Here is a 12293-nt window from a genome sequence, read left to right as displayed (position 1 = left end):
CCTAGTGGTTGGCATCCCTGTCTGTAGCAGGGGGCTGGAACTAGGTGGTCTGTAAGGTTCTCCTCCAACCTAAGCCATTCTATGGTCAACCAAGGGACAGCTCTTTAATACTGCAATACTGACATCCTTTATCCCTCTCTTGGTAACTTTTCCTGTGTGCTTTGCATGACTGACTGAGCACAGTCACTCCACTGATACGTGGTACCTGCTGCTGTTCTCTCTCTTTGCTCTAATGGAAAACTGCATTAGTAGTCCTGGGCCTTATTAGTGATAAAATGCCGTCACAGAATGTCAGATCAAATACTCCCCTCTGTTCCTATCCTTTCCCCAGCCCCTGGAAAATGTCTGTTAGTTGACAGAACCAAGTAGGGTTTGGCAGATTGTTCCGTTTCAGAAGATGGGAGGAAAATAATTCAGATTTCTCAGTCCAGCCCGAACAGAGCAGGGAAAGAGGGATAGAGCAGGAAAGCTGAAAATGATTACTCCCATAATTTGGAAAGAATGTTATATATATATGTTATATATATGTAGAGAGAGAATGTTATATGTATGTGTATATATATATATATAAATTAAAAACAAAAACATCAAAATGCACGAAGGAGAAACCTTTCTCATCCTACTTCCTGCTGGTCTGCATAGGCCTTGCTGTTTTGAGAACATGCCCCACTTCTCTTTGAAACACTGGGTGTAGGACGAAGCAAAGGCCCTTCTGAAGAGGGTCAGCCTGCCCTGCAGAGCAGGAGGTGTTTGTTTGCAGAATGGAATTAGAGCTGACAGTTCCAGCTTGGTTTTCCTTTCCTTTTCTTGGGGAGGATGGGAGTTACCAAATGCAAGGCTGTGAATGCTAGAAGCTAATTTTAAGCTAAGAGTGAAAGGGAAGAGGCTGGAGTACCCTATATTGATTGCCACTTTTGTTGCTTTTAATGAGGAGTTTTGCAAGAGCCTGTGATGGAGCCAGGTTTAGACCCTGGGTCTGCTTGCTCCTGGCATTGGTGCCCTTTTGCTCTGTGGCATACACCTGTATCAAGTCAGGCTGATCTAAAAGTTAGAGGGAAAAGCGGGAAACAACCTAGCAAGGGGTGTTAAGCCATCCACGATTTTATCACATCTTTATCCTGGACTGGGAGAAAGGACTTTACTAGATCTTCTGTACTAAGTGTTGTCTTTGTGGTTGCGTGGCCAGGTGGATGGTGTGGGAAGTACTGTCCTAATAGTGGTGGTGATGAGCAGTCATGCAGCATTTCTCAGAAGTGGAAGGATGTCTTCAGCAAATTCTAATTTGTGTCATTTCCTTCTGAGCACTGAACTCCACGTACGTGTTTAAGTACTGATATCTTATACAGATTGCCCAACAGCCCAACTCTTGTGCCAGTGCTGTGCTCTGCTGAGCCTGGAGCACGGTCCAGCTCTCTCCAGGCTCTATCTATCGTGTCACGTGTCCAGGCCTTGGTTTCTTTCAAGAACTGTTCAATTTGTGGCATAAATTATAAAACACTTTTACTGCAACCAAAGGATTTTGGTGGAGTCTTGAAAGAGGGTGGCAAAAGGAGCACGAGGAAAGTCTCTTCTTGATTTTAAGACGAAAATGTAGAATTGATAATCTTACTGTAAGATCTTAGCAATTTCCCTGTTCGGTTCGTGCTCTATCCCACATTGCCCTCTAGTGAGGACATTTCAGAGTGTATAAAGCACTGGTGTGAAGGATTTTTTTCTCTGCTCCTTATCTTGCCCTTGGTTCCATGCACTTGGTGCTGTGTTCTTGCTTGTATGTGACACTGCTTCACCACCACCACCTGCAGTGGTGGTTCTGACAAGTATTAGAATTGGTCCCTCTTGTTCTGCCTGCACCAAACAGCAATGTCACTGTGCCCCCAGGTCTCTGAAGCTGTTAAACACTTACAGAAAGCCATCCAGCCACAATTAGTAAGTTTTAAAAAAGAGAAAACGTATATCTGCTGCCTTTGGAGAACCAGTCATGCCTGCCTGATCCCATCTCTATGGTGTACACTCCATCCAACGTGCCCACACGTGCTTGACAGTAATTACACATAAATTCATAATTAATGCACAGTTATTGAAGAAAAACCTAATCTTTGCTTGCCAGACTAATAGACATGGCCATTTCTCTGCCAGATTATATCTGTTAAAACAAAATTCTTCGACTCCCAGTAACAGAGTGGGTGGCCTGGGGAGCTGGGGTGATCTGTACCATCACCCAGCCCTTGATTCAATGATAGACACTAATGCCACCTAGTGACCAAAAAAAAAATGTCGGCAAGGTTGCCAGCCAGTAAATCTGGTTGCCCAGAGCGCCATCCGATATGGCCTTGAAGGTCTCCAGGGATGGAGCATCACTCTGCATAGTAAAAATGGAGTTATTTTTTGACCGCACCGTCTTATTCTGCTTGGCTGAGCTGTCAGCAGCAGGTGTGGTTTGCACTGCGGTGGATTGGTGATCTCCTGGGAATGTTTTGTAGCTCTGCTCATTTCTCCAGCTTCTGAGAACTGCACAGAGTTAAATTAAAGGTTTCCCGTTAAGGAACTTGAGGGCTGAGTTATCGGTGTTATGTGCCTTATGCACACACCAAGATGCTGGGCAGCACCCACAGGGAGGTTGGAGGGAGGCATGGATTGTATCCTTGCTGTAGAGGTAAAGCAGTCTGATGTGATCAGGCTTCTTCATGGAACATCCCTGCACTCCCAGAGCCGCTCTCCTCACTGCTCAACCCAAAGCAAACTAGCAGGTTTCACTCCACACTGTTCAGAATTCGCTGTGATTTCTTCAGAAATCCACTTACGAGGCCCCTTAGGGACTTGGTGTTGTTTCTGCATCCCATGCGAAGGTGCTAAATATGTTTCTGTTGTCTAATTTACAGATGCTGTGTGTTATCTCTTCTACTTCTTTCTCTGGATTATCCTTGTGTCCCCTGCCTTTCTGCCCTGGATAATTGGGAGTTGGCAATGTGCCTGTAGCCTTCCTGTTCCAGGGCCAAAATGGGAATGAGAATAAATGCTCTAAATATTGTATTGAAGCAAGTAATTGGCTCACAAAAGCTCTGCAGGAGCAGTAAGCCTTCACAAGAGCTCTGAATAGCTGTATGTCTTGGGGAGTGTTTGTTACGTGGCAAATATTGATATATGATGGGGAGAAGGGTTTCTCAGATTGGAGTGAATGCTCCTACCTGCCCAAAGGGACTTCACCCAGCAGTCTGTGACAATTCAGCATTTCATAGGCATGCTGATCCTAAATTCTGTGAATATCCATATCTACAAGGAATTTAGCTGGAGGTGGCAAAGGTAAAGATTTCCCTGTGGGTACCTCGTGCTGGCCAATAAGATCCAACCAACACAATATAAATCCATGCAGTCTTTCCAGCTAATAGAAATCCTTCAGCATTGTCACAGCTGATCCTCTGTTTTTTTCCTGAAAGTCTATGGAGAAATGAAAAGCAGTTTGGGTGCCTTTTCTCTGAAGCATTTGATACACAGACATATCTGTCTATTTGGTACCCCAGTAAGACCGTCCCATCTTGCAGAAGACCAGAACAACGTGAGCCAAGTACTAATTTTGTTTTTTGTCTTTCCTTGTAGGGATCCTGTTTACAATGCTGGTATTTGGACCAGCCTGTGGATTTATCTTGGGCTCCTTCTGTACCAAAATCTATGTGGATGCTGTGTTCATCGACACAAGTAAGGAAAACTGAATTTTGTTTAAAATCAAATGTTTTAATGTATCAGCATGTCAAAAACACTGATGCTTGCAAGAATGAGCTGCTTCTCATTCCTTCTTGAGAGTCCCTTGCATGCATGGATATCACTTTTAGAGGCTTCTTGCTTTTTTTTGACCAAGATCCCAAACTTTTCAACTCTGACCCCATAAACAACAGGTTCGTAGCGGCTGAAATTTATTCCTTTCTACTGTGGGATGAGTTTTCAGCTCTAAGAGCATGCCTGAAAACATCACTGTGTTCAAGCACTGGGTAGCACGGATGTAGTAATGTTAGGGCAGCTGTGTCCAAAGCATGGCATGAAATCTGTAGAGCTGCCATCCCCAGGACCTGGGAGTATCAGCCGGGCTCTCAGATGGAAGCACACCCGTACCAGTGCCACCTGCAAATGACCCTGTGGGCAGGTCAGTCCCACAGCGTTGTAGATGTCTGCCAAAATTAGTGCTAATTATTGTTCACTTTGACTCCATGTTGGCTTAAATCAAGTCGTTTGCAAGTTTTGAAAGAGCCAGCAAATTTTTATAGCTAGCTGCACTGTGCCTCTTTGCCATTAGAGGGCAATGTGTTACAGGCTTTTCTCCACTGCTTCCTGAGCCCTGCGGAGTGCAAACCTAACGCTTCACGTTGTCACCTTTGAGGGTGTGCTCCAGTTTTATAAGGTTGCTAAAACATCTTCACAGGATGCAGTTGGATGGAGTTCATCCTTGCAGGGGTCAGAACCCCTTTCTTAGTCCTGTCTGTGTATGGCAGCTAGAGAAGTCTAAGTAATATCACGCATGCAGGAAAGAAGTTTCTTTTTTTGATAGCCAAGACTTTTAGCTGTGCTGTGGTCAAGCACCACATGGCCTGTTTCCATTCCTTGTAAAGATATACGAAACACTCAGATGATCCTCTAGGCAGAGGTGCTTGCTTGAATGTTGTTCCATATTTGGCCATTAGAGCATAATTCAGTTCAAAATATGGACGTGCAGAGGAAGGTGCTCCTTCTTCCATTAGATTAAGCTGTGGAACTCCTCACTGCAGGGCATGAAAAGTTTACAAATGAGTTCAGAAACAACTGGATGAGGTTATAGAAAGAGAAATGAAAAAGACACTATACCTGGTTTATAATGTCCCCAAACCACAAATTGCAAGAATAACAAAGAATAACATCAGGAACATGTTGGCTTTATTCTTGTGCACTTTTTGGGTATCTGTAGTTGGTTCTATCCAGGCAGGGTGCTGGCACAGGTGAAAAATGAATTAAATCTGATTGTTTTTACATAGGATCATTGCTCCGTGTTTAGAGCTCAGAGAGCCCCAGATAATTAAGGAGCTGTGGAGGAGGGTGGTGGTGGCATTAATGCTGGAGGAGCTGTGGCTCAGCAGTTTGTAGATAGGGGATAGCACTTTCCAGCTGCAGGTCCAACTGGCTTTGGCCATGGTCCATCATCATCATGCAAAGGTTGGGGCACACGTGGCCTCAGCTTGTTTTTGAATGGCAAGGAGACTCTACATTACAGCTGGAGACCAAACTCCAGAATGCCAGCCTGTCCTGCTTCCTATTTCGGACTGAAGGTGTGGGGTGCCAGGACACCCTGTGGCACAACCCTTCATACAGCACCTGTACAGGAAGGGGATGTGAGGAAGACATTTGTTTACGTTGGCTCTTCTTGTGGCTGTGTTTCCAGGAGCCTGAAAAGATGTGCTTTCAGGCAGGAGGAAATAACAGCAGAAAAATTCAATCCCTCCAAAAGACTATTTTTCAAACTTTATATATATTTGAGTGCTGCACGTTATTTTCCCTAAGGAAAAAAAGAGTTTCCTTCTGTCTCTGCTCGAGAGACAACTTGATTGCCTCACTTGAGACAGATATGTCAGTAGCCGTGCCCAGACAGACATGGTGAACAGAGCAGCTTGTTATTGCAGCCACATGGAGCCCGGTCTCCTGGGGAGCCAGCTCCCAGCACTGGTCACCCTCCACCAGTGCTTAGTGGCCGTGGCAGTGGGGTTGCTGTTGGGAATACAGCATCTGCTCTCCTGTTGCTTATTTTAATTCCCATAAATTGACACCGGTGCTCTCTCTTTTCCTTATCTTTGCTGAATGGCAGCCAACATGATACCCTTGCCTTTTACTCTGCTTTTCTTCCTTTGCTGATGCTATCTCTACGTTTCCAGGCCCAGCTGCTACAGTGAATGGGTCTCTTTTCCAACATTTTTTACATCTTGTAAATGTTTCCCAATATTTAGGATGTTCCACATTATTACAGCTGCTCATACTGCCCAAATGTCCAAAAGGACACAGGCCAGTGAATTCAAAGCCAAATGCTGACCTGATTGAGCCAGGATGGAGATGCAGCATCCTTGTCTGTGCTGGTTCAATTCCATGCAGGTCTTTGCATGTCAGCTACATGTGTTTACTTCTCGTTTTGGCATTTCCCAGTCTTCATGCAGTCGCAGGTTATAAGTGAGCACAAGTTTCACACCATGGAGCCCATGTCGGTATGCACTGTGTTGCAGGGTGCATCTCTTGTACGCTCCTCCATCAGCCATCTCCATAGCCAGCCAGCAGCTTTCAGGGAGGGCACTGAGGGTTTTTTATGTTTAACACTGTGGGCCAGTGAGACCCAAAACCTCAGTGCCATCAAAGGGGACACTTGATACACAGCAGCATCCTAGTGTTGGCAGAGCCAAAGAGCTGCAGAGAAGCTCTGACTATGGAGTTTTGCAGAAACTGGAGGTGCCACCAAGGTAGACAAGGCTGCTTGTACTAAAGACCTCTTGCAGGGGGAGATCTGCATGTGCTGGCAGCTCGCATGGGATGGGTGCAGGATGCTCCGTGGGGCCAACAGACCCCCAGGCTATAGGATCCCTAACTCCATTGTGTTTCCTTCATCCCACCAAACCACTGACTTCTGTTTTCCCTTGCAGGTAAGCTGGACATCACCCCAGATGACCCTCGCTGGATCGGTGCATGGTGGGGAGGCTTCCTTCTCTGTGGTGCCTTACTCTTCTTCTCGTCCCTGCCCATGTTTGGCTTCCCGCAGTCCTTGCCCCCGAGGCCTGAGCACGCTGGGGAGAGCGAGCAGGCCATGCTTCCTGACAGGGACTACGAGAGGCCCAAGCCGAGCAACGGGGTCCTGCGGCACGCGTTGGACGCAGAGAGCAGCACAACCTGCTTCCAGCAGCTACGAGGTGATGCACTGCCTCTGCTCACGTTTTCTGTGAGAGGCAGCAGCAGGCTACCAGCTGGTTGGATTTATAATTGGGCTCTGATTTGGGCTATCTACCTTTACCGAGGAAAAAAATACGAGCCTCTTATACTGAGATGTCAGTCCCTAGCTTCTAATTATCTCTGGTATTGTCCTCATTTTAAAGACAGACTTTGTTCCACTTGAAAGATTTTTCTTAGAATACAAAGCTTCAGAAATCCGTGGTAGTCCTGTGGAGTTGATAAAAACAAAGGGGAACACAGTCACTGCAGCAGTTTGTGAGCTTCTCTCCAGTCTGCAGTCCTGCTTCCCTCTGCCTCCCAAAACAGAGAGCCAGCAAAGGCAGACAGAAGAGATAGGGAACTCCCAGCACTGGGGAGACAGCAGGGCCATTGCAGCCCCACAGTATAGCAGGACACAACATAGCCCTTAAGAATGGGGAAGAGAGAGATACCAGCCTAGAATAGCAACAAAGCAGCAAGGCAGAAAATGGCTTGTAGCAGATGAGAATAGAAAATCCCATATCACGTCCTTTAGTGATGTCGATGAAGCTGGTTCTAATTAAGGTCAGCTAAAGATCCTGCATTGTGCAGGAGTGTGGGCACATATCCTTGTTCAATACACCACAACAGAAAATCCTTCATCTGAGAGGATGAAGAACTACCAGTTCTGTAGCACTGGTGGCTTCTTCCCACTCTCTGTCACTGTGGCAGAGCAGGTCTTGTTATTGTCTATCACATTTTGATAACCGAGGACAAAATCACTTATTCCCTGCGCAGCTGCCATAATTGGGAGTTGAATGAGGTGCGTGTGGGAAAGAAAAAAAGGCTTTGGGAAAAAAATATTTGCTCAGATATAAAAAAAATGCCTTGAATAGTTGATGTGGTTGTTCATTAAGGGAAGGTCAAAGATGTGAAATATTGACTTGATGAGAAAATTCAAACAGAAGGAAAGGTAAAAAGATAGATTGTTTGAAAATGTGTCAGTGGAATGATTGCTTTTATCTTCCTGTCCTCGCTGCAGGGATTTTCTCAGGTTTGGGAAATGGGTGTTTTCCGTGGTACATCCAGCTGGGTGATTCTGTGGCTTTTGTTGTGGACTCATTGGAGCATCTGTTTCTGGCTGCTACATTTTGGCACGGGCTAGAAATTTTTGCAGGTTCTCATACAGAGGAATAAAAGAATGTGGCATGTCCTTGCTGCATGGAGGGGTGGCAGTTCTGCCTGTGGATGATGCAGAGCAAGCTGACTTGCACACAGAGAGGCCGCAGAGATGGGTGCCACAGCAGCTACTGCTCATTGAAGTACGGAAATTAAAATTCCACATCCATATGCTTCAAAGTATTGGTTACATCAGGAGGCACCACACTCTTCCACGTTACTCTTGTCACTGCGGGTAAAGTCCATTCGGATCAGTGAGTTCCAGAAGTCTCTTTGTAGATGGACTTTGAAGTACAATTTACATCACATCAAATAAGACAGGGAATGACCTTTTTAGTTATGCCTTTGAGGCTGTCACAGCCGACATGGTGTTGGTAGCTGGCATCTTCTTTCAAGTCCATTGGCACTTTTGCCTGAGTCAGAACGTGGCCAGGAGTCACATTTGCCCAAGTGCCCTTTTGGAGGTGAGCAGGCATGGATGGCAAGGGAGGACTAACCTCACCATCTCTGATGCGGAGTGCTGAAGGTGGAGGCTTCAATCTTGTTGTGTATAAACATATTTTGTTTTGCCAGCAGCTGAAAAATATATATGCATTCCTCTGTAACTGAGCCTCATATCCTTGATCCGTTTGCTGATTGTGTAAAGTTTCCTCTGGGGAAGGTCAGACCTGTTTATTGTTTTTCCTGGGATGAAAAGGAGTGATAATTGCATACAGAGGCTAAAAATATATATGTGTGCATATAGTCGTGTCTGCTGGCCTGTCGTGGGCTTGGAATTTGTATGTGTTTGAGAAGCTGAAGAACAGAAGATGTACATGGGGTTGTGGGTGGAAGCGTTCATCAGGGTTTGTGTGGTCAGTAACTCCAGCAGCTGTTCTCTAAGTGTTGTCTCTGCAGCTTCATCCTGAACAGGTGTGTGCTGGGCATCAGTCCATGGCTGCGTGGAGGTGTGTGGTTGTCCATCTCTTGTGCATTGTGTGGAAGGGAGAGTTTATACTCTGGGCTTTGTGTGAATGGGCTGTAGCAGCAGTGCACCCTTGGAGGCTGAGCTGAGAATCCTTTTTGGCTATTAAATGGTTCTGATATTTTTTTTCTTTTTTTTTTTTTTTCAAGCCTTGCAGTGACTGCTGCAAGTGAGTGGCCGTGGCAGGAGGGAAGTAGGGCAGTGTCACCTGGAGATGTGCTCCCAACAGGGGTGTGACTGTCAGCTGGTGTCAGGGCACATCTGGAGCATGGGAGGATGCTCAAGACACCACAAGGTTTGCTGAGAGACATTGAGATGGAGGGCTGGGTGAGATTCCTTGGCTTTAGCACAGGGAAAAGCTGTGACTAATGTAACAGCAACCATCTTCCTCTTTTTCACAAGGAAGGAGCAGGCTGTCCTCCAGAAAGCCTGGAGATGGCACTGGGAGGTGCTTACCATCTCCAGATGAGAGAATGAGTGCTGCACCATTTTAGGTGACTTCTATTCCAGTTAAGCAACACAAGTCCATTTGGGAGCACAGGGAAGTGAAGGATTAACACAGGGAGAGGGTGGATAAATGCTGCCATTGATCTTTACTCGTATGGCAGACTGGCAGGGTTGTTCCCTGCCTGCATGCTAAGTCTGTGAAAGCAGTCCCTGCTGCCCTGAGGGCACAGCTTTCCATTCATACCTCTGCGCTGCCCCAGGGACCTCTGTGCTGTTGGGGCTGGAGATGATGCTCAGATCTGGCAGGGCACCTGTGCCCTCTGCTCGTGTCTGCCCAGCATCTGCCCTCTGCCTTGTGCTAACACGCCGCTTCTAATGCACCACCTGCTCCAGGACGTGCTTGGAAATACACTGTTGGAATCAGTTTTTTGCAGGAAAATATCCATCTCTTTGAATCTGAATGGTCAATTCTGCTGAAATTCGCTTTCAAACTGCTTCCTTGGCTTTTTCTTTAACCCTTTTGAAACATTCAGCTCTAAATGCATTTTGTTTTCGAATTATTTAAGCTAGAAACTTACTGCATCTGTCTAGAGAGATGAAAAAATGTAAAAAGGTTGAAATTGATACAGAATCCTTCAGCTTTGGAGCGAGAAATTCATTCACAGGGAATTAAAGGAAAACCTACAGTGGAATTAAATGAATTTTGAAACTACAAATTCCCTTGATTTGGAAACATTTTGGTTTCCACCCAGCTTCATTTCCAAGAGTGTAGGAGGGCTGAGATGTACAGCTGACAGCTGTCTTGTCTTCTGTTCAGATCCTTCCTGCTCTGTGCACCAATCTGCTGACTACCCGGGGGGAGAGCTGCTCTACATGCTGGGTTTCTCTCCCCAGAAGTGCTCCCTGGTAGTGCTGGGCCAGGAGCTCCCAGCTGTGTGGGGGTCCCAAGCCATGGAATGCCTGTATTCCTCAGGGAGAGCTCATAGGATTGCACGAGATTAGCAGCTAACAAAATTAGCTCTAAATTCACAGCTTTAATGAATCTGAGAATGTCACAGGTGCTTCAAGGCCTGTCTCTCAAGAAGCATGTTTGACACAAGTGTCATCCTTTTCCTTCATACCATCTGTGATATTAATTTTGCCCAGACCTTATGGACTTTGGTATATTAAACTCACCTGAGTTATCTCTAGTGCCTCGTGTCCTATTCCATCTTCTCTATTATAGGAGCTGCCTCTTTCCAGCAGGTATTTCCTTCTTGCTGCCTGCACTATTTTCTTTATCCCATATTCCTCAAGCAAGGTGCAGATCTTGCCTTTTGTTTCCTATTCAAATCTGATGCATGCTGCCTGCATTGCTGTTAGAAAGGAGTATTTTGGATCAGTGCTAAATTTTGCCTTCCCCTCATCACACTGTCCTAGGTGGACTGGGCTCTAAACCTCCTACTAATTTATTACTTCGCTTTCTGTGTTCCTCATCTTTACTGCAAATTGAAAACATGTCTCTGTAGGGTGCTCCAACTGGAAAAAGGGGCCTTGGTGATTGTAATGCTCCAAACAATTCATTTCAAGCACCAACATGATGATTATAGTTTGTCGTTTCTGGAGAGTAGTTAAACCTCATGTAATGAGGTTGCCAATTATTCCCTGTACTCCCCGATGTTTAGTGACAAATCAAAGCTACTTGGTGTACAGAAGTGCATTTGCTTGTTGAGCCCATGGTCTTGCATCCTCAGCAGGAGAGGATGCTTGAGGCCTCCACAGCCAGCGTTTGTCCCGGATGTTGTTTAGGGTGTTAGAGGGTGGGAACTGGAGAGATTAGCAGGGATGGCAGAGAGCTGTGGGACATCTTCCTTGATCCCTTCCAACCTGAATGGTTGGAATGGTTGATCCTATGATCAAACCCTGTAAGCGGAAAGTTTGAAGTGTTGGGCATAAATGCTTCGGTGGAGAAAAGAGGATGATATTCTACTTCTTGGTGTATTCTCCAATGGGAATTGCCTTTGTATAGCATGTTGGGTACATTGGGATGAGGACGTTATGTTAAATGAGCTGGTCCTTCTGACTAACCTACAATCTAGGGTCATCTAATCCAACTGTCATCTCACTCCACCATGCCCAGTGACCACAGCTTTCAGTGCCACATGCCCACAGTTCTGGAACACCTCCAGGGACGGTGACTCCACCACCTCCCAGGGCAGCTGTGCCACTGCCCAACCACTCTTTATGAGAAGAAATTTTTCCTAATATCCAAGTATGGAGGGTGAGCCTTCCTGTGCCTTGTCTTGATGCAGCTTGTTCATTCTCAAAGAGGCCTCTTGAGACTATTTTAAATCCTAAAGTCCTTTCGCTTTTCCCATTTGGTGAGTGGACTTCAGCATCAGATTTATTAACAACATTTTGGAGCTGCAAAGCAGGCAGCTAACCTTTTGGGCTAGAGCACACGTCCAAGTTCTGATTGAGTCAGCAAGGCTCAGGGTAACATTTATCATGACTTTGGCTCCAGGGGAGAAGCTGTTGTGCTGGGGCTTTCCTGACCCCCTTCAGACATTTTCCATTCCCTCTTCTCACCAGGCACCATATGCCAGGCAGCTGAAAGCACGTCGCTTCAGTCTATTGAGAGAATTTTAAACTTCACTGCTGACTTTTAATCTTGTTCCCAGAGGTATTTCACCCCAAGAACTGAGACAGATAAGGCAGCAGCAGGTGTCAAATGAATCATCGTAACGGGTGGCAGTAGCAAGATGAAAGGATATTCATTTCTTTGGGGAGCCTCTTGTCATTTTCCTTAGAAAATAAAAGG

At 45.9% G+C, this 12293-nt stretch overlaps 1 protein-coding gene across 1 annotated transcript in view; it reads left to right on the top strand.

Annotated features, from left to right (window-relative positions):
• SLCO3A1 (solute carrier organic anion transporter family member 3A1) overlaps window positions 1–12293 on the top strand; it is a 113560-nt gene that overhangs the window by 81374 nt on the left and 19893 nt on the right. Inside the window, exons 3-4 of the mRNA XM_042824641.1 lie at window positions 3595–3693; window positions 6642–6905. Of these exons, the coding sequence (XP_042680575.1) occupies window positions 3595–3693; window positions 6642–6905 (363 nt within the window). The remainder of the gene's footprint in view (window positions 1–3594; window positions 3694–6641; window positions 6906–12293) is intronic.

The sequence above is a fragment of the Centrocercus urophasianus genome, unplaced genomic scaffold (assembly GCF_019232065.1).
Source record: "Centrocercus urophasianus isolate 14NV4802_14NV808 unplaced genomic scaffold, USGS_Curo_1.0 seq_23, whole genome shotgun sequence".
NCBI lineage: Eukaryota > Metazoa > Chordata > Aves > Galliformes > Phasianidae > Centrocercus > Centrocercus urophasianus.
The sequence above is the reverse complement of the archived record's forward strand: the minus strand, read 5'-3'. Positions and strand labels throughout refer to the sequence as shown.